Raw genomic sequence first — 27,059 nt, 5'->3', positions numbered from 1 at the left:
TATTAAACATTGTTTATTAGTGAGACGAAATAAACCTGTGTACTTGGAATTTCATAAATATCATTACTTTTTCTAAAACCCGAGATTTATGGGGCGTACGTATACTTATGTAAGACTGTGTACATTTATCAATCCACACCTGTTAGACTATACACTTATAAGATGTTTAAGAGCATTATAGTACGTTTATATATAACTGGATTTAACAAACCCACTGGGTTTCAAATGTCAATTCCTTTGCGTATACGTCAAATAAATCCTCATTAAGAAGGTTAACCCTGCAAAAGGCTATAATATAAACATGGCTTTATATCGATTTATTTGACATATCGCACCTGTTCAACAAAAGGGTAGTAACTCAAAATTTTGAAATTTTCACTTTTTAATAGAAAACGATAGATAATGATCAACTCCATCCAATGTAAAAATCTCCCATTGTTTTGTCTACACTTTTCTCAAAAAATACCGTTATTCCACTCTTCGTGCCCTCAGTGTTATTAGTTATGTATGAACAGGTTTTTGTCTCTACTGAAAATTAAGAAATTTTGGATTTGTTGTTGCGATTTGCCGATTAATCTACCTGTATAAATGTGCCTTGCATTTTTATTGGCGGTTATTTATTTTGTTTACCTTTGAAATTGTTTATTTTTTGATGATCTTATCAGAAAAAGTAGAAAAAGAAACATAAAAAATAAGTAAGATATGGCTGGAAGAAATCAGTCTGAGCGGGTCGGTCGCATAAATACAATGGTCTCATATTCTTTTCAAAGCGATGTACGTTTATGGAATCTACGAGACGAACAAGAAGAGCAGATTAATGGCAGTGACTCCATTATTGCAGACAGGGAAAGTAATGTGGGTAGGAGGAATCTAATTGAAATACAATAGTAGACTAGTCGTGGATGCGTTCCATTCAAAAAGTTTGACAATTACTTCCAATTCTTTTCAGGTTTCCAATAGTGTGGATAGTATTTTCCAACACACTCATTACATGAATCAGCCGGTGATGGAAACTGCTCCCAATGATGCTGCCGCTGAAAATGATAAATGGCCTGTATCTGAAATAATACGCCTATTGCGTTTCTATGCCTCTCATCGTTGCCTGTGGGATATACGGAATGAGGATAATCATAATCGCAAAATGAGACATGCTGCCTTGGTTGATATAGCAGCAGCCATGGGAGGAGATATTACCAAAGAACAAGTGGTGCAAAAAATAAATATTATCCGCGCAACATATCGTTATGAAAAGAAACGTATAAAGCAGCGAATGAAAATGGGTATGGGAACGAAGACCAAATTGAAATGGTTTGCCCTGGCCGATGCATTTCTGAGAAATGTTCCCAAGAAAGGTCACAGAAGAGAGGTAGGTGTTAAAAGCTAACACTTCCTATCATTTCGTAATAGATTTATATTTTTCATTTAGGAAGCTCATAACTCTGATACAGATTTGGAGGACAATGTTGTTTTCACAATAAATCCAGAAACGTTGGGGCCTTTACTAGCCACTAATGCTCTGGAAAATAAGGCAAATTCCGAAGAAGCTACAGATTTACCTTGCCAACCTAAATTGGAATATATTTCAGAAGATTCGGAATCCAATCAAGGCCATTGGCATGATGAAAGTGGTCATGGTATGGCAACGGAGGAGTTTTTAAAACCAAAACTAGAGGAGGTAGAGGAAAACTTGCAACAACAATTAAAAATGTTCAAAGAAGAAAAACAAAGTGAGCCAGAAATGAAAAATGAGGAAATTTCAAAATTTGAAGAAAACAATTTGGAGAAAAAATATGTCATCCAAGAAAAACAATGGACTTTGGAAAGCTCCTTGCAGTTTATAAAGTTGTTGAAGGAACATCCCATACTCTGTAGCAATACAAAAGAAATGTGGATGGAATCTGGGAATGTTGCTTTGGAATTAGTTGCCCAAGAAATGCAATGGCCCATTAGGAGTATTGAGAAACGTTGGCACATCTTAAGGCACACAGTTGCCGAAGAACGTGAAAAGATTTTAAAAGATCCACAATACAAACCGCCCTACAAATGGTGGAGTGAAGCCTCGATGCTTTGGGAATCCCCAATGGAAATTAAACCCGAAACAATTTATTTGGATGAAAACCAAAGTCGTAACGCAAATTCTTCCGATCAGGAAACTGATTATGATGCTGATGAGGACTATGAAAAACGTTTTGAAAATCCCCTACCCTCGGTGGCGCCAATGTCAAATATGAATGAAGCCCTAATGTCTACCATATTTCGTGACGATTTTTCCATGGAATCAAATACAAACCAGTCTTTTCCCACTGAAACAGAAACGGAACAAACGGAAAAATCCATCCATAAAGCTCCACTGGAAGATGATCTCTTAGAGGGTAAATGGTCCTTGAAACATTCGGTGAAATTTCTACGTCTTTATGGTGTCCATCGTTGTTTGTGGGACCTAAATGATTCCGATTATAGATCAAGACCTATGCGTAATGCTGCCATTGAAGATATTGCAGCCTCTATGGGTCATGGCTTGACAGCTGCATATGTTGCGAAGAAAATTAAAATATTTCGCATCACTTATATGCAACAAAGAAAACGTATTTTGGAGGCAACTAAGAGGGGTGAAAGGCCTGCAATTTTGCTGAAATGGTTTCCTTTGGCCGATAGCTTCCTCAGGCCCCATATTGGCTTGCGTTCTATTAAATCAGATGTTAAGGAAGCGGTACCACAATTTGATTTCCAATATGTCTATGCAAATTTGAATTTAATCGACCCGAGTTTGCTGAATGATTTTCGTGGTAAGGGGACTCAAAATGCCATTGATATTGGTAATGGCGATAATGATCAATGGAGTAATGCAGAGTAAATGTAAAGTAAAAAAAAAATATGGTAAATCTTTGTTATTTTTTGTAGTTAGAATTATGTAATGGAATTTGAAAGACTTTGGCGCATTTGCATTTAAAGTTAATTACACATCTATAGTATATGATCCTTGAACATAGCCGGAGTACGGTAAAGAAGACCTTTTAGTTTTCTATGTGAAAACTCTTTTATCTTCTTTGATTTTGGTCTTCTATGAGAATACCATTTGGTCTTCCATGAGGATAGCTTTTGATATTTTATGAGAAGACCTTGTGGTCTTCTACGAGATGACCTTTTGTTCTGTTATGAGAATACATTATAGTCTTCTATGAGAAGACCTTTTGGTCTTCTATGGGAAAGCATTTTCGTTGGTGGAAAAATATTCTTTAAAAAAATTCACATCTGCTCAACTGCTTAAAAAATATTCTTTAAAAAATCTACGTTTGTTCAAGTGCTTAAAAAATATTCTTTAAGAAATCTACGTTTGTTCAAGTGCTTAAAAAATATTCTTTAAAAAATCTACGTTTGTTCAAGTGCTTAAAAAATATTCTTTAAAAAATCTACGTTTGTTCAAGTGCTTAAAAAATATTCTTTAAAAAATCTACGTTTGTTCAAGTGCTTAGAAAATATTCTTTAAAAAATCTACGTTTGTTCAAGTGCTTAAAAAATATTCTTTAAAAAATCTACGTTTGTTCAAGAGCTTAAAAAATATTCTTTAAAAGATCTACGTTTGTTCAAGTGCTTAAAAAATATTTTTAAAAATCCACTTTTGTTCAACTGCTTGAAAAAATATTCTTTAAGAAATCCACGTTTGTTCAACTGCTTAAAAAATATTCTTTAAAAAATCTACGTTTGTTCAAGTGCTTAAAAAATATTCTTTAAAAAATCTACGTTTGTTCAAGTGCTTAAAAAGTATTCTTTAAAAAATCTACGTTTGTTCAAGTGCTAAAAAAATATTTTTTAAAAATCCACGTTTTTTCAACTGCTTGAAAAAATATTCTTTAAGAAATCCACGTTTGTTCAACTGCTTTAAAAATATTCTTTAAAAATCCACGTTTGTTCAACTGCTTGAAAAAATATTCTTTAAAAAATCCACGTTTGTTCAACTGCTTGAAAAAATATTCTTTAAAAAATCCACGTTTGTTCAAGTACTTTAAAAATATTCTTTAAAAAATCCACGTTTGTTCAACTGCTTAAAAAAATATTCTTTAAAAAATCCACGTTTGTTTAACTGCTTGAAAAAATATTTTTTAAAAAATCCACGTTTGTTCAACTGCTTGAAAAAATTTTCTTTAAAAAATCCACGTTTGTTCAACTGCTTGAAAAAATATTCTTTAAAAAATCCACGTTTGTTCAACAGCTTGAAAAAATATTCTTTAAGAAATCCACGTTTGTTCAACTGCTTGAAAAAATATTCTTTAATAAATCCACGTTTGTTAACCTGCTTAAAAAATATACTTTAAAAAATTAAATTTCGTTCAACCGCTTGAAAAAATATTCTTTAAAAAATCCAAGTTAATGGAAAAATTAATCTTTGAAAAATTCACATTGTTGGAAAAATATTCTTTAAAAAAATCCAAGTTGTTGGAAAAATATTCTTTAAAAAATCTACGTTAATGGAAAAATTAGTCTTTGAAAAATCCACGTTGTTGGAAAAAATATTCTTTAAAAAATCACATCCGACTTAAGTTTGCTGTTCTATAGAAGATTCCTACAGAGGTCTTCTATTCTATAGAAGCTTCATAGGGAAGTATTTTATTCGATAGAAGCCTTTTACGGAGATCTTATATTGTATAGAAGGCTATTAAGAACGTCGTATATAATATCGAAGCCTCTTACGAAGGTCTTCTATTCTATAGAAAACATGGACGTAAAAACGTCTTAATTGGAATATAACTTTAAACGCAAATACATCAAGAAGATGACACATTACACCCCAAATTTCCCTGGTTCATTGAAAGATAGTTCCAGTAGTAGTTACGTGTTTTCATTTAACAAAATATTGTTGGGTATCAGCCATTGATATGATCACATATTTCACAATACTCCACTTCGATGGTGATAAACAAGCACCCATTTAAACTAAACCACGAGACGACTGGCCATCATGCTTAATATTCTTCGGGCATACTTGTAAGAAGAATAGAAGAACAAAGTTAGCAACATAAATTATTAAAACAGACTACAAACAAAAGATGGCTAGAATAAATAAGAAGTCTTCTTTTTTATGCCGGCTAATAGGAATTCGATACAATTCTCTTTGCATTGTTCAAGAGAAGAACAATGGAATGGATGGTTTAGATGGTGGATATTTGAATGTTTCTTGAATTAAATGGCCCATAACATATGAATGGCGGGGTTTCATTGTTTTCATATTGGCCAAAAACAGCCTGTGGAAACTAATAATTTAATAATGATGTGTTGAAAATGTTATAAGAACGTGTGTCTGTAAAAGAGTTTTTCCTGTGGCTGTTCCTCTGTATAACAGACAAAGCATGTAAAGCAAAAGTCATCTTCAATCTGAAAGGAAGTTAAGAAAATGAAAAATAATTTAAATAACTCTTGTTTGCGATTGTTCTACATAAAACGTTATCTTCAAACATGTTCGCTTACAACATGTTGGACGCGATCGTTGGGTTGATTTGTTATTGGTTTGCATGCATGCATATTAAACACGTTTTGTTGGTAATAACAACACCACAATGCAAATATTTTTGCCATTCTGTTTCGATTTTTTTCTTGTTCATAGTTTTCATATATTACAACAATGTGATTTTTACATTTCGATAAGAATATTTAATTTTTTTTTTATTATTTATGCTGGTTTGTTTGTATGTCAGCTGTTGCCAGCCATTCAGCCAGCCACACACAATTCACTTGGCATTTTAACAACCGACACCAATTTCGGTTTGCCACGTTAACTCAATTTAGGTCATTTTAATGTTATGATTGGTGGTGGTGCATTTAAAAAACAGTTACATGCAAGAACCTAGAATTTGGGACATCATGGTCGTCAACATGGATTTGTAAAGAATATTTTTATCAACAACGTGGATATTTTAAAGTGTATTTTTTCTACGAACGTGGATTTTTTAAAGAACATTTTTTCCATATTTTCCCCCAAACGAGGATTTTTAAAGAACATTTTTTCCATATTTTCCCCCAAACGAGGATTTTTTAAAGCATACATGTTTTACAACGTGAATTGTTTAAACGTGGATTTTTTAAAAAATATTTTTTTCAACAACGTGGATTTTTTTAAAGAATATTGTTTCCATTAACGTGGATTTTTTAAAAAATATTTTTTTCAACAACGTGGATTTTTTTAAAGAATATTGTTTCCATTAACGTGGATTTTTTAAAGAATATTTTTTCCCTTAACGTGGATTTTTTAAAGAATAGTTTTTCCCTTTACGTGGATTTTTTAAAGAAAAGTTTTTCCATTTACGTGGATTTTTTAAAGAATATTTTTTCCAATAAATTGAATTTTTTATAGAATATTTTTTCCAATAAATTGGATTTTTTATAGAATATTTTTTCCAGGCTTCTATAGAATAGGACACCTCTTCAGGAGGATTCTATAGATTAGGGCAACTCTTCAGGAGGCTTCAATAGAATTGTATTTTATCGAACTCGATAAGTCCTTATCATCTCCCATACTCCTATCTCTAACTAGAGAAAATCACTCTTCCTCTTGAAGTTTATAGAGTGCGGATCATCAGATCGAATTATTTGGTAGAAAATATATTTGAATTGTTTTTGAATACATCATTATAAAGTGACCGACTGCGTCAACAGAGTTGAATTTAAAAATCAATTTAAAGCGTTTTTCTTTAGTTTGCAATCAACAAAACGTAAGTATCGTCAGAATACTTGTTGTGTTTGTTGTAGTTTGCAAATGGTCATACTGTTGTTCGCCTATGTACAAAAATAATTTCGGTTCAAAATCTACTCTGTAGAATTTGGGCCCCTACAAGTCTATTCGACTATATCGGAACTTGTACAAGAATAGAGGACCTCCTCAGGATGCTTCAATAGAACAGTAGACCTCTCCAGGATGCTTCTATAGAATATAAAGGCCTAGGTACGTAAGCTGCCTTGCTTGCTTCCGATAAAAGAATAAAAAAAATAGGGCAACCAAATTCGAAATTTGCTCGGCCTTCTTCTTTTATTTTTATTATGTCAGAAATGAAGCAGGAAAGCAAGGCAATCAGGCGAGGCTGCGTATGTACCCAGGTCTTAAAGGCCTGCGTACATAAGCCGCTCTGCCTGATTGCCTTGCTTTCCTGCTTCATTTTTGACATAATAAAAATAAAAGAATAAAGGCCGAGGAAATTTCGAACTGGGTTGCCCTTTTCTTTTTTATTTTTTTGTCAGAAGTAAACAAGGTAAGCAGGCAAGGCAGCTTATGTACGCAGGCCTTAAGACCTCCTCAGGAGGCTTCTATACAATAGAAGACCTCCACTGCTTCAATAGAATATAAAACTTCCTCAAGAGGCTGCTATAGAATAGATATAGAATAGGCATTACTAGACTACGATTTGGAATTGATGAACCCTGGGCTGACGGCTGTGGTATTCTGGAACCTGAGTATGTCGGGGTGGAACCTTACAGAAATGGCTTTCAGGCTAATGCCACAGCTGCCTCCGTCCCGTTAAAACCTGGCAAGTCTCAAAGTATGTTCAATGCTCGTCCCATTAAGTTGGCAGTGTAGGTTCGGATGCACATTCCCGATTAACACGGATCTGGCTCTGAACGGGAGATCTCATGAGGGTCTTCCGTCAACCCTCGCATGGACCTAGAAATAGGGAAGGCAGGTGAAGGCATGCCTAAAAATAAATTTTCTGGAAGCGAAAATCTAAGGAGGCTCGGAAGGAAAATAGCTCAGCTGGATGAATTTGTCAAATCGAAAAATAACATCCACAAAGATATCCAATCCATGATGAGAGATATACAGGCAATATATTTAAAAGTAGCCGATGATATGAATAAGGAAGCTGAAATACGTCAAATGGGCCAGGTAGACAATAAGCAGACCCAAACGAAAGCATGGATTAAGCCTAAACAAGCAGGAACCCCAACAACACCTGCGTTGAAAAGAGGCCCCAAGACCCAAAGCCCGAAGGAGAACAGGACAAAAAAGAAGTCGTATCTAAAATTAAAGAGCCAGATTCTGTAAAGACAATAGAAGAGAGATCAATGAAAATGTGGGAAAATCCGATACCGTACACAATGCGGCAGCACGGAATAAAGTTCAAACAAGATCTAGAAGGAAAAGGAAACCAACTAACCAGATGCTTTAATAATTAAAACATGTGGAGATTCCTCATATTCAGACATTCTGAGGCAAGTGAAAAGTGAAGCAAAGCTGGCTGCGTTAGGCCAAAAATGTGAAGACAATTCGGAAGACAGAGATGGGTGAGCTATTGTTAGAACTAAATAAACCAGCACACAAATGACTTTAGTGAAGCCATTGAAGAAGTCTTAGGCCCAACCGCTGAAGTTCGTGCCTTAACCCAGGAAGTTACTGGAAATTAAAGATATAGATAAGGTGTCTAATAGAGATGATATTCTCCAGTCTATCAGCGACGTTTCGGACGATTTTAAAGCATTGCAAGCATCTGCAATAAAATCACTACGAAAAGCATATAGAGGCACACAAACTGCTACGGTTTCTGTAAGCTCGCTGCTAGCGAATATTCTTTTAAAGAAAAGAATACTACGTATTGGATGGGTGGATTGTCGAATACGTGAAAAATTGACACCATTGAGGTGTTATAAATGTCTGGACTTTGGTCATACAGCAGTTAGATGTAAAAACCCGAACGACAACTCAGGTCGCTGCATTTGCTGTGGAGAAGCGGGTCACAAGGTTGCTAATTGTAAAAACCCCCCCAAGTGTATGCTATGCAATGAACCATCAACAGATCGTAGCCACATCACTGCGTCGACTGTGTGTCCGAAATACAAGGAAGCTCTACGCCAACTTAGAGGATCTTAATGAAATTTATACAATTAAATTTAAATCATTGTGAAGCTGCCCAAGATTTGTTAAAACAGACAGTTCGGGAACTAGAGGTCGATCTAGCAATTATCAGCGAGCCCTACAAGAACATAAGCTCAGCAAAGTGGTTATGTGATAAGTCCGGCACAACCTCGATCTGGTCCTTAAACAAACCAATACAAAATGCTTTGAATTCTGCAACTGGTTTTGTCCGCGCTACTTTCGCCGGATTAACAGTCTACAGTTGCTACATACCACCAAGATATGACATTGAAGATTACAGAAGAATTATAACTGACTTAACAAATGGTTCCGCATCCAGAGGGTCAATTTTGATAGCGGGCGATTTTAATGCCTGGGCCACAGAGTGGGGTTGCCCTAGAACAAATAAAAGGGGCCGAATATTGTTAGAATCCTTTGCCCAATTAGATGTGGAAATTTTGAATTCGGGGAGTAATCCAACATTCAGTCGAAATGGTGGGAGTTCCATAATCGACATTGCGTTTGTCAGTACTAACATCTTCAATCAGTTTAACTGGCAAATCAGTGATATGTTCACTTATAGTGATCATCAGGCTATAATCATTAATCGTAATGACGCGACAACAGTAAGCAGATCGGTTCGAACGCCTGAAATATCTGGTTGGAAAGAGGCTCATTTGATAAAGACATATTTGCGCTATGTATGAAGACACAGAACTGCAGGGAACCCCCGAAAATATGGCGGAAGAGCTTATTCTTCGAGCAACACAAGCATGCAACACATCGATGCAAAAAAGGAAGCGGGGTGTCAACAAGGCCCCAGTATATTGGTGGAACGCTGAAATAGCTGAACTACGTAAAGAGTGTCTTCGTGCTAGAAGACGTTTTGTAAGAACTCGTGATAGAGAAGACAATGAAGCGTATAGACAGGTTCTCAAGATGAAGAAGAAAGCCCTCCAAAAAGCCATACATGCAAGCAAAAGATCGTGTTTTCTCGCTATTGATGACTCTAAAGCGCCTGGTCTCGATGGAATTCCCAACTACGTTCTAAAAGAGATTATAAGCTGCTGTGGAGAACAAATGCTTAAATTACTGAACTCCTGCTTAGAATATGGATCCTTTCCATCGTTATGGAAATGGCAAAGACTAGTCCTATTGCCCAAAAACGGCAAGCCCTTGGAAAATCCCTCATCATACCGCCCGCTATGTATGATAGATACATGCGGAAAACTCCTTGAGAGCATTATCCGCGACAGACTTGAAGAGCACACAGAACGTGCAAAGGGCTTATCAGAAAAAAAGATCTACGATCGATGCAATAAAAATGGTAACAGATATCGCAAGGGAAGCAATGAATGGCCAAAGCTGGAAAAAAGAGTATTGTGTTGTCATAACACTAGATCTTAAAAATGCCTTTAACACAGCTAACTGGGAGAATATTCTAAACGCTCTGAGACGGTTAAACGTCCCGGCATATCTTGTGGCTATACTCCAGGACTACTTCCGCAACAGAATACTAATATACAAAACTGAGGAGGGTTTAAAAGAATAACGAATATCAGGAGGAGTACCACAAGGATCTGTTCTTGGGCCTCTTCTGTGGAACGTGATGTATGATGGTGTCTTAAAGCTAAAACTCCCAGAGAAAGCAAATATTATTGGATTTGCAGATGATATTGCGCTAGTTATAGTTGCAAAAACAACCGAAGAAGCAAAAAATGTCTCAGAAGTCAGAATACAGTTGGTTAAATCGTGGTTGTGTTCACAAGGCCTATCATTAGCCGATCAAAAAACGGAAGCTGTCTTAATTACAAGCCGCAGAACTGTAGAAAGAATAAATATTCAAATCGGAGAATGTACAATCACAACAGCGGAAAGCCGGAAATACCTCGGCGTTATTATAGACAATCGTCTATCTTTTAAGGAGCATTTGAATTACCTAAAGGCGAAAGCCGGAAACACTTGTAAAGCGCCGTGTCGTATAATGCCAAACACAAGAGGTCCGAGATACTTAAAGAGAAAAATTCTGGCAGGAGTTACCAAAAATATTATTCTTTATGCTGCACCAATATGGGCGAAATCCTTGAGGTATGCCACTTATTACGAAAAGATTGGTACAGTATACAGACTGGCAGCACTACGTGTATGCTGTGCATATAGGACTGTTTCTGACGATGCAGCCTATGTTATCGCAGCTATGATTCCCATAGATATTCTTGCAAGAGAATCGGAATACGTATACAATTCAAGAAGCTCACAGGAAACAGATAATGAATCCGAAGTCGCAAGAAATGTGGACACATGGTCAAATAGGCGACAAGGAGATCTAAACTTCTATCTCACCCAATTTCTCTCCGGACATGGCTGTTTCAGGTCCTATTTATACCGTTTTGGACTTGACTGCTCCCCTGATTGTCCCTGCTGCGTGGAACATGTTGAAGACCCATACCACGTTTTCTTTCATGCCCACGATTCAGTGAAGAGGGGACAAATTTAGAGCGGCAAGTTGGTAGTGAGATATGTGTAGAAAACATAATCGAAATTATGATGACGTCTCTAAGCAATTGGGAGTATGTATGTCCCAATTTACATTAGGCGAGTTTACTTGCGGCAATTGTCAGTTTGTAGGTAAGAGAGGGTGCTGAGAGGCAAAGGGTTACCATATGCCTCACCTCTCTCTCCTACAAAATGACAATTGCCGCAAATAAACTCGCCCAATGTAAATTGGGACTATGTGAGTACGTAAAGACAATAATATTGGAATTACGGAGGCAAGAAGATATTCGAAGAAGAATAACAAATAGAAGTGTTCTATAAAACATTCCCCCCTGCGACGAAATGCCGGCGGTACCGCAGGGATGGTGGATCAGAGTAAAGGGGTTATTTTAGCGTGTTAAAGTCTCACACACCTGGCGAAACCATAAACCAGGTAGCCAGAGTCTTTCGACGATTTTTTCCCCGATCAAAAAAAAAAGCGGAATAGAAGACCTCTGTAGTAGGCTTCTATAGAGTAGAAGACATCCCTAGAATGTTTCTATAGAATAGAAGACCACCCTAGGAGGCTTCTATAGAATAGAAGACCTCCCTAGGAGGCTTCTATAGAATAGAAGACCTCCCTAGGAGGCTTCTATAGAATAGAAGACCTCCCTAGGAGGCTTCTATAGAATAGAAGACCTCCCTAGGAGGCTTCTATAGAATAGAAGACCTCCCTAGGAGGCTTCTATAGAATAGAAGACCTCCCTAGGAGGCTTCTGTAGAATAGAAGACCTCCCTAGGAGGCTTCTATGGAATAGAAGATCTCCCTAGGTGGCTTCTATAGAATAGAAGACCTCCCTAGGAAGCGTCTATAAAATAGAAGACCTTCCTAGGAGGCTTCTACAGAATAGACGACCTCCCCAGATGGCTTCTATAGAATAGAAGACCTCCCTAGGAGGCTTCTATAGAATAGAAGACCTCCCTAGGAGGCTTCTATAGAATAGAAGACCTCCCTAGGAGGCTTCTATAGAATAGAAGACCTTCGTAGGGATATCTATAAAATAAAAGACCTCCGTAGATGATTTCTATAAAATATATGGTCTCAATGGCTCTGCTGATGCTTAAATGTTACTCTTATAAACAATTTACCTTAGCGACTGCGATGATGATGATTCTCCAACAAGCTATCTTTCAATCACACATGTGTGCCTGCCTTCCAATCTCGTTTAGTCATGGCAATGGTAAACATCTAAAAACATTAACGATGTTATTAACCTCTTCTTTGGGTTGTTACTCTTCTCTCTTTCTGGCCAATAAACGACCTTTTTCATACATTACTTATTTCTTTGCTTTGTTTTTCTTTGCCATTATTATTTCTACCGCAAGATTTTTACGAACCGCATAGCATAAATGCGGGACAACTGGCATTCTTTTAATACCACTTGTTGTTTGTGTTGTTTCTTTGGAAGCCACCATGGCTTATAATTGAAATAATTATTAAGCGAATAACATATTGAAGTCTTTCACACTTCTATTTGCGGTACAAAAAAGCTATTGGCGGCTAAACGCCACAGTTACCGCTTGTTAAGAGTTATGATGTGAGTGTGTGTCTTTAAGTGATGGTATAGAGGATCGTAATGGAAAGAATTACATTATTTTCTTTCACGATTTTTTTCATCCATTTTATTTTCTTCCCATTTTTATTTGTTTTGTTTATTTTTCATAATTCCTATCCATTATACCTGTCAATTTGTGTAAAATGAACTCAAAGGGGAGACTGGTTTTTTGAAGGTTATGTTATGTAAATGTAACTCCATTGTTGTTGTTGTTGTTTTTGTGACCCCTTTTTTCTTGGAAATGTTCTTAAGATTTGATTTATGAGAATGATAAGACAATTTTCATTCAAACTCAAAATGTTTGGAGTTATTTGTGTTGGGCAAAGGCCCAAACAACAGAGTGATGAGTGATGGGATTTTTAAATGTTAACAGTTATATAATTATAGGTTATCTAATCACAACGGAAACAACAAATCGTTAGAGATGTTCAAAAACAACCAGAGGTTATGTTAAATTACTTGTGAACCTCATGTAAGTACCATTTGTTGGTTCTACTTACAAAAAAGTTTTAAAATTCCGTTTTATTTTTAGCAAAGAAAATTTGACAGCGGAGGTTTCTTTTCAATTGAAGCCTCCTACAATGGTATTTTTTTCTATAAAAGCCTTCTAAAGCGGTCTTCTTTTCGTTAGAAGCTTTTTAAGGAGATCTTCTATTCAATAAAAGCGTCATACGGAGGTCTTCTCTTCAATAGATACCTCCTACGAAGGTCTTCTCTTCAATAGATACCTCCTACGAAGGTATTCTCCTCAATAGATGCCTCCTATGGAAGTCTTTGCTATAGGAGCATCTTCTGAAGGCCTTCTCTACTGTAGAAGTCTGCTACGGAGGTATACTCTTCAATAGAAGCTTCCCAAGGATGTCTACTATTATATAGAATCCGCTTATGGTCGTCTTCTATTCTATAGGATGTGTTCTATTTTATAGAAGTCTCCTACGGATTTCTTTTACTTTGCAGAAGCTTCATGTGGAAGTCTTCTATTCTATAGACGCCTTATACGGAGGCCTTCTATCCATATGAGGCTCCTGCAGAAGAGAAGATCTACGCAAGAGGCTTCTTCAGAATTTCAATATCATTTCATGTGAAGAGAATTACCAGGAAATGATTTAAAGCAACCTTTGGCTATTAACATTATATGATATGAAAATACAAGTGACACAATTGCTCTGTTCCAGAACCTGCAGGAAGCTACTAATTTTTACTACGATAACATTTTTTCCTTTATGTTATCGAAAAAAATAGTACAAATTAGTAGATTCTTGCAGTACTGGAACAGACTAATTATGCACTTCGCTTCTGATTAAAATCTCCATGTGAATAGGGATAGGTAAGTCGACTTTCGGTTAATCGATTAATCGACTTTTTGCAGTCAAAAATCTAAAAATCGTAGTCGACTTTTGTCTGGAGGGAAAATCGCATAATCGATTATCTCGTGATCGATTTTCGAGTTTGCCCATAGATTGTGGACTTGGCGGTTTTACACTTTTGACGGTTTTACAGTTTCAAAAGAAAACTCGAAAATCGACGAATAATCGATTATAATCGATTTTCTGCGGTTATGAAAAAGTCGAAAGTCGAGTTTTAAAACAACTGAAATAATCGCAAGACCGAAAAATCGCATTTTTAGTTTTAGACCAAAATCGAAAAGTCGAAAAATCGATTATTGCTTTCCATTACCTATCCCTACATGTGAATTGTCCAAAGATGTCAATATTACAAGATAGGAAAAGTCAATTGTTAAAAATTAACTGTAGAGGGAGTTAACCTCTGTTGCTACGATGTCATAGCAACATTCTGTTAAACGAAAACTGTTAGTCATTGGAATATTGACAAGAAAAACATTAAAACTCAAGTTTGACGGCATTCGCTTTTGATTTTTTCATTGAATGAACAATAAAAAAGGAAAAGAAATAAATTTCAGCCACAAAACACGACGTTAATGTTTTCTGCCGCGAGAAATGGGAATCAAAAACGATTGGCATTGCTGTTATCAATTCCAGTGACTTGTGTAGCCATCTGTAACCAACCATGTGGAACTATTAGCATATGTTTTTGGAAAATGCATTTGTTCGGGTCTTTATTGCTTTACGTCTTTGAATTGTCTTTGAATGAAGTTCCTTGAACGATGTATTTGAAATGAAGTCCATCCGGTAAATGTACTCCAGTTCTCTGGGATAGTTTAAGGAAATTTCCCAGCCTCAGACATTGTAACGATCTATTGTTTATGTTTTGCAACAATTTCTTCGCCTTCAGCGTAGTGCATAATTTCCTGCGACAAGACAAGCAAAAAGTTGGAGTCGTCTTCTATGGAAAATTAATTAACATAAAGAAGACAATGGCATGTTAGAGATGTTTTTCTTCCTTCCTCCTCTTAACTTGTTTTGCTGTTTTATTACTTCTTGAGTTGTTGTTTTGTTCACTTAATCACATAAATGATAATCTATAGCTGCAGGGAAATGTGAAGATAAAAAACTTTGCAGTAGGAGAAGAGGAATGAATAAAAAAATAAGAAGTAATTCTGAAACATGTTTAGAATAAACGTTGCACATAACAATATGCGGACATTCGTGTCGCCATTGGCGCAAAAAATACGCTTTACTGTGGCCTCGTGTTGCAGAAAAAGGGTGTTGAGTGTTGGGATATCAGAATTAAATTATGAAGAATTTTTTAAAAGGGCAAAAAGAAAAGGATTTGTAAATTGTAAAGGCTTGAAATAATTTTTTAAGAAGATCATTGAAATAAATTTGTATTATTTTTTCCAGTTGAGCTGAGAGATAAGTTTTCGCATTGCAAAAGAAAAAGGAAAGAGGCACCAAATTATACGGTCAGAGGCACCAAATTATACTGGTTGAGCCGCTCAGAAGCTTTTGACATATTTGCATTTAAAGTTATGTTTCCTTAAAATCAAATCATTTACTCTCCATACAAGAGTAAGGCAATGTGAGTTTCGTGAGCGTAAATTGAGTCCTGCTCACAACTTGTGTAGAGTCTAACTGGTGGTGAGCGAGAGTAAATTTACGCTGACGAAACTCACATTGCCTTTCTCTGCTCCATACAGAACATTTAACAAATTTTTATGAAATTTTAATCACTTAATTAGCTATGCCGTTGTAATGAACTTCTATGCTATTGCGAACTTTAAAGCGAGTTACTTAACAGTTCGCACACAAGATATTATTTAATTGAGAAAAGTTGTTCCAATTGCAACACCATTTACGGTCAATTCTTCAGACTTGTTAACATATATAAATGAACATACATACATACATACATATGTATTATATATACAACGTACATATCTTGGCCTATTGATAAGTAAATACATATTGGTTTCTTATGCCGGGAGATGATTGCACACAAAAACATTAGCTTTGTTCCTTTACTTTTTTAATGGTAAAAGTGGTAAAAGAGAAAAGTGTCAAAATTGCTCTCTCATGAACATTTTTACCAGAAAAGTAAAGGAACGGAAAAATGGTAGATCTGGTAACAATGTCAAAAAGAAACATAATAAATCAATTTTCGTCTTCTATTTCACAGTTTTTAATTTAGTTTTGTCAGCGTTCGACTTTTTCTTCTGTTTTTCGTCCATTTTTTTCTTTACTGTGAAAAAATCGTCAAACAAAAGTCGAAAAATCAGTTCTACCATTTTTCACCTGCAGAAATTTGTCTGGTAGCCTGTGGTAGAAGAGAAAGGCATTTGTGCTCTCTCTATTCTCTCACTCTCTTAAAAATTGCTGCCAGTTTTACCAAGGAACGCTTTGCAGGTTAAAAATGGTAAAAATGGTAACCTTAGGTAAGTAAAGGAACACAGCTATTATTGGTTACTTTTAATACGAGGGTCGAATGCAAAATTCTGGTGGTACTTAAAAAAATGTTTCCAACCTTGGAAATACCCGGGGCCAAATGCTATTACACCTATTATTGTACAAAGCCCCCATGATTAGTGTATATCTACATAGATTTCTATTGCTTAACTCCGAAAAATGTATTGCGGATAAGTGAACACCAATAAGCCTATCATAATGTTTTTGCTGAGACGGTCGAAAGCCTTATCAACACGGTTTACCCTAGAGTACGCTCAATAGAAACGGTTTCTATGTAGCTGTCAAAAGTAATGAGAGTTCCTTAGGAAACAAATCATTAACCTTCGTAGCCTTTCTAGACATAAGGTTTTCTTCAATGAACTTTAATCCGGGACGAATTACCTATAATCTGCGATCAATGACCTCTATCAATGTTCCTGAAACTAACTAAACAATAGATCTCCGTCCTGATTAACAAAAATTAAAAAAAAAAAAAATCAACGGTTCTGTGTGTATTTTTTAAATCTACGTTTCTTGTTCAGCGAAATACAATTTTAAAACAACACGACTTGTGCGTGTGTTGGGCAAAATACTCTTTTAAAATCCACATTTCTAATTTTTCGGAAAAATATTCTTTAAGAAAACACATTTCTAATTTTTGGGAAAAAATATTGTTTAAAAATCCAAATTTCTAATTTTTGGGAAAAATATATAATATATATATAAATATATATAATCTTTATATATAAAACTCAATTGTCGTTTGTTGGTAATTGAATCAGTTGAAAACGGCTAGAGCGATTTGGATAATTTTTTGTGGAAATGTTAGTCATAGTCCAGTTTAGGTTTTTATGCAAAGAAAAATTGGCCACGCCCACTTTTCCGCCCACTTTTATAAATATGTTATATCTATGGAACTACTCAATACATTTTCCTGAAATTTACAGGGAACCTAGAGTGATGGCCCCCGGTTGAAATAGGCTACATATTTGGTTGAATTTCGGATCGGGCGGGGTACCTCCCCTATGCCCTATTTTTGTAAAAATGCAATATTTGCAATAATTACAAATGTATCGCCTTGAAAATTAATTTCCGAGTCAATGGCGATTGTGTCTCCGACCTGACGTGCTTATTTGGGGCATTAAGACTGGACAACGCCCACTTTTTTAAATATGTTATATCTACGAAACTACTAAATCGATTTTCCTGAAACTTTCAGCGAATGTACAGGGTTGGTCCCCGATAAAAATAGGCTACATATTTTTTGACTTTTGGATCCGGCGGGTACCTCCCCTATGCCCCATTTTTGTAAAAATGCAATATTTGCAACAAATACGAATGTATCGGTTTGGGAATTTATTTGCGAGTCAATGGCGATTGTGTCTCCAACCTTACGTACTTATTTTGTGACTTAAGAGCCGACCAAGCTCACTTTCTAATTAGGTTATATCTACAGGGGATTTTCAAGAAAATCGCGATTTGTCTAAACTTTTAAATCTTTATAAATAAAAATCAAATATCGTTCGTTGGTAATGGCATCAGTTGAGAACGGCTGGACCGATTTTCGACCTGGGTTTTTATGCAAAGAAAATTTGACCATGCCCACTTTTACGCCCACTTTTTTCAATTTTCTATTTTTATCATTTCTACAAAAACTACTGAACCGATTTTCCTGAAACTGCCAGGGGATGTACAGAGATGGTCCCCGCTTAAAATAGGCTACAAATTCAGTTGAATTTCGGAAAGGGCGGGGAACTTTACAATAATTACGAATGTATCTATTTGGAAGTTAATTTGCGAGACAATTGTGGTTGTGTCTCCGACCTTACCCACTTTTTTAGGAACCACAGACTTGACCATACCCATCTACAAAACTACTGAACCGATATTCGTGAAAATGTCAGGGAATGTACAGACATATTTTCTTGAATTTTGAAGAGGGCATATTTAAAAAAAAAACGCCTTACCTTTATGAATAAAAATCAAATGCTGTCATAACCCAACTTAGGTTTTTTGGAAAGAAAAGTTTACCACGCCCCCGAAAACAGGTTACATATTTTATTGAATTCCAGAGGGGGTGAGGTACCTCCCCTATGCGATATTTTTTAAAAAAACGTTATATTTGCAAAAATTATGTATGTATCGGAATAAAAATTTACGGATTAATCTACAATCTAGGTACTTCTTTGGGGCCTATAGGCCCGACCAAGCCTGTTTTTTAGTATGTCATAACTCCAATACTACTGAAGGGATTTCCATAAAATTTGCAGCAAAAACTCAATGTTTGCCGTTGTTATGTGGGGTACCTTCCCCATGCCTTTCTCTTAAACGCTATATGTATAAGCCAAACTTATGATTATATCGGTTTCAGCATACATTTTGGTAGGCAATGGAGTTGTGTGCACCCTAGGACCGGACCAGGCCCACTTTTTTTAATATGTTATATCTTGAAAACTGATGACCACGCCCACTCTTTTCAAAACATTATTTTTCCAAAACTACTGAACCTAATTTTCAGAAAATATTCAGGAATTTCCCTGGTCCAAAATGCTATATATTTGTAGACGAATTTCGGGGCCTATTATTTTATAATCGGTGTATTTGTAAAACTTATGAGTGCATCAGGTTGCAATTAGTTTTCGAGACAACAGGGGTTGTCCCCCGATCAAGAAAAACTATATATTTACAAATGTACTTAAATGGTGAGGTTCAACGGTCCATCAGCCATGAAAAGCTAAAACATATAGGTCTACATAAGCGGGAGAATTCGATTTAATCATTTTTTTAACTTTTATTATTAGATCGCTTTAGGATAAAGACAGTGACATGGACGATAATAAATCCTAAAAGGCACAAATTGGCGAAAAATCCGACAAAGTCCGTAAGAGAAAAGAAAGGTTACAGACAAAATCTGTTGATAAATTTAAAATCCTTCTCGGTTTGACAATGGACCGAAGAAGTGAGGTAGAAAATACCTACTTTTGAATTAAAACTCATTACGACGGGCCAGCAACGCGGACCGGGGTCTGCTAGTATATATATAAATGCAAGTTTCTAGTTTTTGGGTAAAATATTTTTTTTTTAATCCACGTTTCTATTTTTTAGAAAAATATTTTTTAATTAAGTCACGTTCCTATTTTTTATTTAGTTTCGTTTTATTTTTTATTTACTTCAATATAATATAAAAAACCAATTCAATACAAAAAAAAAAAAAAACAAACTTAAAATTAGAGTAACATTACGCTTATATAACCGGATTTGCGTATATTTCAAATAAATCCTCATAAAGAGGGTTAACACTGTAAAATCTATAACATAAACATGGCCTAATCTCTGAACAGGGTTACAACTATCCGAAAAACATGGCCAATTGGTATTTTCGATGCTGATTCCAAAAAAAAAATATATTCCGTGGTCGCATCCCTCACCGTTTTTGAACAGTGGGCCCAACATTATATGCACTTCAGCAAATTTTCTCTTGGGGGTATAGAAAATAATTTTTTACCAACCTCTGAACAGGCTTAGAACTATCCGAAAAACATGGCCAATAGGTATTTTCGATGCTATTCTTTAAAAAATCCACGTTGTTGTTTAAAAATATTCTTTAAAAAATCCACGTTGTTGTTTAAAAATATTCTTTAAAAAATCCACGTTGTTGTTTAAAAATATTCTTTAAAAAATCCACGTTGTTGTTTAAAAATATTCTTTAAAAAATCCACGTTGTTGTTTAAAAATATTCTTTAAAAAATCCACGTTGTTGTTTAAAAATATTCTTTAAAAAATCCACGTTGTTGTTTAAAAATATTCTTTAAAAAATCCACGTTGTTGTTTAAAAATATTCTTTAAAAAATCCACGTTGTTGTTTAAAAATATTCTTTAAAAAATCCACGTTGTTGTTTAAAAATATTCTTTAAAAAATCCACGTTGTTGTTTAAAAATGTTCTTTAAAAAATCCACGTTGTTGTTTAAAAATATTCTTTAAAAAATCCACGTTGTTGTTTAAAAATATTCTTTAAAAAATCCACGTTGTTGTTTAAAAATATTCTTTAAAAAATCCACGTTGTTGTTTAAAAATATTCTTTAAAAAATCCACGTTGTTGTTTAAAAATATTCTTTAAAAAATCCACGTTGTTGTTTAAAAATATTCTTTAAAAAAATCCACGTTGTTGCTTAAAAATATTCTTTAAAAAAATCCACGTTTTTGTTTAAAAATATTCTTTAAAAAAATCCACGTTGTTGTTTAAAAATATTCTTTAAAAAATCCACGTTGTTGTTTAAAAATATTCTTTAAAAAATCCACGTTGTTGTTTAAAAATATTCTTTAAAAAATCCACGTTTTTGTTTAAAAATATTATTTAAAAAATCCACGTTGTTGTTTAAAAATATTCTTTAAAAAATCCACGTTGTTGTTTAAAAATATTCTTTAAAAAATCCACGTTGTTGTTTAAAAATATTCTTTAAAAAATCCACGTTGTTGTTTAAAAATATTCTTTAAAAAATCCACGTTGTTGTTTAAAAATATTCTTTAAAAAATCCACGTTGTTGTTTAAAAATATTCTTTAAAAAATCCACGTTGTTGTTTAAAAATATTCTTTAAAAAATCCACGTTGTTGTTTAAAAATATTCTTTAAAAAATCCACGTTGTTGTTTAAAAATATTCTTTAAAAAATCCACGTTGTTGTTTAAAAATATTCTTTAAAAAATCCACGTTGTTGTTTAAAAATATTCTTTAAAAAATCCACGTTGTTGTTTAAAAATATTCTTTAAAAAATCCACGTTGTTGTTTAAAAATATTCTTTAAAAAATCCACGTTGTTGTTTAAAAATATTCTTTAAAAAATCCACGTTGTTGTTTAAAAATATTCTTTAAAAAATCCACGTTGTTGTTTAAAAATATTCTTTAAAAAATCCACGTTGTTGTTTAAAAATATTCTTTAAAAAATCCACGTTGTTGTTTAAAAATATTCTTTAAAAAATCCACGTTGTTGTTTAAAAATATTCTTTAAAAAATCCACGTTGTTGTTTAAAAATATTCTTTAAAAAATCCACGTTGTTGTTTAAAAATATTCTTTAAAAAATCCACGTTGTTGTTTAAAAATATTCTTTAAAAAATCCACGTTGTTGTTTAAAAATATTCTTTAAAAAATCCACGTTGTTGTTTAAAAATATTCTATAAAAAATCCACGTTGTTGTTTAAAAATATTCTTTAAAAAATCCACGTTGTTGGAAAAAATATTCTTTAAAAAATCCACGTTGTTGTTTAAAAATATTCTTTAAAAAATCCACGTTGTTGTTTAAAAATATTCTTTAAAAAATCCACGTTGTTGTTTAAAAATATTCTTTAAAAAATCCACGTTGTTGTTTAAAAATATTCTTTAAAAAATCCACGTTGTTGTTTAAAAATATTCTTTAAAAAATCCACGTTGTTGTTTAAAAATATTCTTTAAAAAATCCACGTTGTTGTTTAAAAATATTCTTTAAAAAATCCACGTTGTTGTTTAAAAATATTCTTTAAAAAATCCACGTTGTTGTTTAAAAATATTCTTTAAAAAATCCACGTTGTTGTTTAAAAATATTCTTTAAAAAATCCACGTTGTTGTTTAAAAATATTCTTTAAAAAATCCACGTTGTTGTTTAAAAATATTCTTTAAAAAATCCACGTTGTTGGAAAAAATATTCTTTAAAAAATCCACGTTGTTGTTTAAAAATATTCTTTAAAAAATCCACGTTGTTGTTTAAAAATATTCTTTAAAAAATCCACGTTGTTGTTTAAAAATATTCTTTAAAAAATCCACGTTGTTGTTTAAAAATATTCTTTAAAAAATCCACGTTGTTGTTTAAAAATATTCTTTAAAAAATCCACGTTGTTGTTTAAAAATATTCTTTAAAAAATCCACGTTGTTGTTTAAAAATATTCTTTAAAAAATCCACGTTGTTGTTTAAAAATATTCTTTAAAAAATCCACGTTGTTGTTTAAAAATATTCTTTAAAAAATCCACGTTGTTGTTTAAAAATATTCTTTAAAAAATCCACGTTGTTGTTTAAAAATATTCTTTAAAAAATCCACGTTGTTGTTTAAAAATATTCTTTAAAAAATCCACGTTGTTGTTTAAAAATATTCTTTAAAAAATCCACGTTGTTGGAAAAAATATTCTTTAAAAAATCCACGTTGTTGTTTAAAAATATTCTTTAAAAAATCCACGTTGTTGTTTAAAAATATTCTTTAAAAAATCCACGTTGTTGTTTAAAAATATTCTTTAAAAAATCCACGTTGTTGTTTAAAAATATTCTTTAAAAAATCCACGTTGTTGTTTAAAAATATTCTTTAAAAAATCCACGTTGTTGGAAAAAATATTCTTTAAAAAATCCACGTTGTTGAAAAAAATATTCTTTAAAAAACCCACGTTTTTGTTTACAAATATTCTTTAAAAAATCCACGTTTTTGTTTAAAAATATTCTTTAAAAAATCCACGTTTTTGTTTAAAAATATTCTTTAAAAAATCCACGTTTTTGTTTAAAAATATTCTTTAAAAAATCCACGTTGTTGTTTAAAAATATTCTTTAAAAAATCCACGTTGTTGTTTAAAAATATTCTTTAAAAAATCCGCGGTGTTGTTTAAAAATATTCTTTAAAAAATCCACGTTGTTGTTTAAAAATATTCTTTAAAAAATCCACGTTGTTGTTTAAAAATATTCTTTAAAAAATCCGCGGTGTTGTTTAAAAATATTCTTTAAAAAATCCACGTTGTTGTTTAAAAATATTCTTTAAAAAATCCGCGGTGTTGTTTAAAAATATTCTTTAAAAAATCCACGTTGTTGTTTAAAAATATTCTTTAAAAAATCCACGTTGTTGTTTAAAAATATTCTTTAAAAAATCCGCGGTGTTGTTTAAAAATATTCTTTAAAAAATCCACGTTGTTGTTTAAAAATATTCTTTAAAAAATCCACGTTGTTGTTTAAAAATATTCTTTAAAAATCCACGTTGTTGTTTAAAAATATTCTTTAAAAAATCCGCGGTGTTGTTTAAAAATATTCTTTAAAAAATCCACGTTGTTGTTTAAAAATATTCTTTAAAAAATTCACGTTGTTGTTTAAAAATATTCTTTAAAAAATCCACGTTGTTGTTAAAAATATTCTTTAAAAAACCCACGTTGTTGTTAAAAAATATTCTTTAAAAAATCCACGTTTTTGTTTAAAAATATTCTTTAAAAAATCCACGTTTTTGTTTAAAAATATTCTTTAAAAAATCCACAGTGTTGGAAAAATATTTTTTAAAAAATCGACGTTTCCCCACATCTTATTTCCACCTCCTCTTTGCAAAACAAAAAACTGACTTCCCTTAACTACAAATGATACCGGTTTATTGCCATTTCCTCAGAAAAACATAGCAATGGACTTAAAGAAGCAAACAAACAGAAAAAAGAGGTAAAACTAACCAATCACCTTGGTCAATAACATACAACTAACCACAAGCCTCTACAAGGCTAAAACGAGTTGTCTAAAACGATTATTCTTTAAAGAAGGAACAGCGGCGGAAGGGTTGGAAGGGATGCAAAATCAAGATAACAAGCCAGCCAGCCAGCCAGTCCAATAGAATAGGTGTGATGAGGTCAAATGTTTATGTTGCACACACAACATACAAAGTGTTCGGAGACTTGTTAGCTCTGAAGTAAGGAGTAAAAGTAAGGACACGAAACCTTGATGGTTTGATGACATAGATGATCAACTTGGCTGGCACTCACTATAGGCCATTATTTGCCTTATTTTCTTATTTTTGCTTTTTTTGTCTTTCCATTCTCCTCTTTCGTTATGTATAAAATTTACGGTTTAACATGAAATGCATTAAAAAATCTTCTCCATATCACAGTTTGGATGGTGGACATAAAAACGCAGGAAAACTTGCCCATCCAGATTCGTGTGTCTTGTAAAGAGAAGCAGTAAAAAAAAAAATGAAGTGGCAGAAGAAAAACATATCAAAAAAAACAAGATTTTTTTGCAGAAAATGTCACTCTTCTGTTGCTGTTGGTTGGCAGCTCTTTGGCAATTAGGAACCTGTCCACACATTTGAAATAATTTAGATTTGCAACAGAAATTCTTCTTCTTTAAAGTTGTCTTGAAATTTCGACCAGTTTTTCCAAGCACTGAGCCTTCTTCATTGGCAAATGGAATGCACGACAACTTTGTGGTTTTTATTGGCCTCTATTAAAAAGTAAGCAGTTTAAGGAATTAAGTTTATATTTTTTAATAACTTTTTTCTTTAGTAAATTTGTAAGAGTTGTTCGCATGGTCCGGTAATAGGTTTAACCTACTTAATTTTTTTTTATGTGGGGAAGTGGGTAATAACTTGGCGAGGAAATTTTTTTTCTCACAAATCATTTCAAACACCTATGGGAATTATTATGGGTAACCTAATTAGGCAAGTACACCAAGATTTAGAAATTTTATGAATTCTTAAAAGCTCTGAGGGACCTTTAAAAATAATTCGTTGTATGTTGAAAAAATATTTATTTTTTTCAGATTCCGTAGAAGATATCAAAGGCTTTGGAAACCTTCCGAACGTAAGGTAAGTGTCAGTATTAACATTTTATATACCTATTGAGTCATTGTACTCATCACAATAAAATGTTTCTGCAAGTTTGTATGAATATAAAAAAAATCATTGCAGCCCTTTATTGATTACACCCAAGCGAGAGCCATGCCAGCAATTGCTGTGGCATTAATGCCTGCCGTCGCCAACCTTTTCAATGAAGCGTGAGTAATAAATGTTGGTTATGCCTTTTCTTTTTATTTGAATTATCTACAAAACATTTAAATGTCAGTCATGCCTACAAAAAAAAAAAAAAAAAAAAAAATCTTATGGCAGGAGAATCTTAGAATCGGGTTAAAGTTATAAATCTTTAATAACAAAAACAAAAAAAAAAAAAACCGTGGGGCATGCGCAGCACAATAGTCGCTCGATTTTTTTGTGTGCGCTTCATAGACTACCTCATTACAGGCAGAGAGAGGAGGGCGAAAATTCGTCACAATATTTTTATTCAATATTTCAACTCTAGCGGTATTCAAATAGACAGTGGTTAAAAGCGTGGATTTTTTAAAGAATTTTTAAAGGCCAGCAAAACAACCTTAACGTGAATTTTTTAAAGAATTTTTAGAGTCACAAAAACAAACTTAAACATGGATTTCTTATGAAATTCTTAGGGCTACAACAAAACAACCTTAAACGCGGATTTTTAAAAAAAATTTAGAGCCACAACGTGGGTTTTTTTAAGAATTTTTAGGCTTGCAAAAGACCCCTAAACGTGGATTTTTCAAGAATTTTTAGAGGCCAGTAAAAGAAACCTAAACGTATATTTTTAAGACTTTTTGGAGCCACAACAAAAAAACTTAGACGTGGATTTTTTAACGAATTTTTAAAGGCCAATACAAGACCCCTAAAAGTGGATTTTTAAAAGAATTTTTAGAGCCTCAACAAAACAACATTAAGGAGACCCTAAGCCACATAAACGTGGAATTTTTAAAGAATTTTTAGAGGAGACCCTAGGCCACATAAACGTGGATTTTTTAAAGAATTTTTAGAGGACACCCTAGGCCACATAAACGTGGATTTTTTAATAAATTTTCATAATTTTTAGAGGACACCCTAGGCCACATAAACGTGGATTTTTTAATAAATTTTCAGAATTTTTAGAGGACACCCTAGGCCACATAAACGTGGATTTTTTAAAGAATTTTTAGAGGAGACCCTACGCCACATAAACTTGTATTTTTTAAAGAATTTTTAGAGGAGACCTTAGGCCACATAAACGTGGATTTTTTTTAAAGAATTTTTAGAGGAGACCTTAGGCCACATAAACGTGGATTTTTTAAAGAATTTTTAGAGGAGACCTTAGGCCACATAAACGTGGATTTTTTAAAGAATTTTTAGAGAAGACCTTAGGCCACATAAACGTGGATTTTTTCAAAGAATTTTTAGAGGAGACCTTAGGCCACATAAACGTGGATTTTTTTTAAAGAATTTTTAGAGGAGACCTTAGGCCACATAAACGTGGATTTTTTAAAGAATTTTTAGAGGAGACCTTAGGCCACATAAACGTGGATTTTTTTTAAAGAATTTTTAGAGGAGACCTTAGGCCACATAAACGTGGATTTTTTTTAAAGAATTTTTAGAGGAGACCTTAGGCCACATAAACGTGGATTTTTTTAAAGAATTTTTAGAGGAGACCTTAGGCCACATAAACGTGGATTTTTTTAAAGAATTTTTAGAGGAGACCTTAGGCCACATAAACGTGGATTTTTTTAAAGAATTTTTAGAGGAGACCTTAGGCCACAT

The 27,059-nt window shown here is 33.5% G+C and overlaps 1 protein-coding gene across 2 annotated transcripts; it reads left to right on the top strand.

Annotated features, from left to right (window-relative positions):
- The first annotated feature begins 708 nt into the window (after positions 1 to 708).
- LOC141392595 (uncharacterized) lies at positions 709 to 2,873 on the top strand. Of its 2 annotated transcripts, none has more exons than XM_073965526.1 (3): positions 709 to 855; positions 950 to 1,366; positions 1,427 to 2,873. In XM_073965526.1, exons 1-3 carry the CDS (start codon positions 748 to 750, stop codon positions 2,852 to 2,854), a joined length of 1,953 nt encoding a protein of 650 aa, XP_073821627.1. In that variant the 5' UTR covers positions 709 to 747; the 3' UTR covers positions 2,855 to 2,873. The 2 variants fall into 2 exon arrangements, with proteins under 2 accessions (XP_073821627.1, XP_073821628.1); XM_073965527.1 differs by having other exon boundaries at positions 719 to 859.
- Positions 2,874 to 27,059: the final 24,186 nt, after the last annotated feature.

The sequence above is a fragment of the Musca autumnalis genome, unplaced genomic scaffold (genome assembly GCF_047663935.1).
Source record: "Musca autumnalis isolate F117 unplaced genomic scaffold, ASM4766393v1 scaffold_2, whole genome shotgun sequence".
Classification (NCBI taxonomy): domain Eukaryota; kingdom Metazoa; phylum Arthropoda; class Insecta; order Diptera; family Muscidae; genus Musca; species Musca autumnalis.
Note: the sequence above shows the minus strand (reverse complement) of the source record. Positions and strands in the feature narration are given on the sequence as shown.

What these genes read in the sequence shown, in the direction of transcription:
- LOC141392595 (XM_073965526.1), top strand. Translation starts at nt 748, where the DNA reads ATGGTCTCATATTCTTTTCAAAGCGATGTACGTTTATGGAATCTACGA. An exon ending in TTGCAGACAGGGAAAGTAAT is followed by an intron (nt 856 to 949) that starts GTGGGTAGGAGG and finishes AATTCTTTTCAG; the next exon opens with GTTTCCAATAGTGTGGATAG. An exon ending in AGAAAGGTCACAGAAGAGAG is followed by an intron (nt 1,367 to 1,426) that starts GTAGGTGTTAAA and finishes TTTTTCATTTAG; the next exon opens with GAAGCTCATAACTCTGATAC.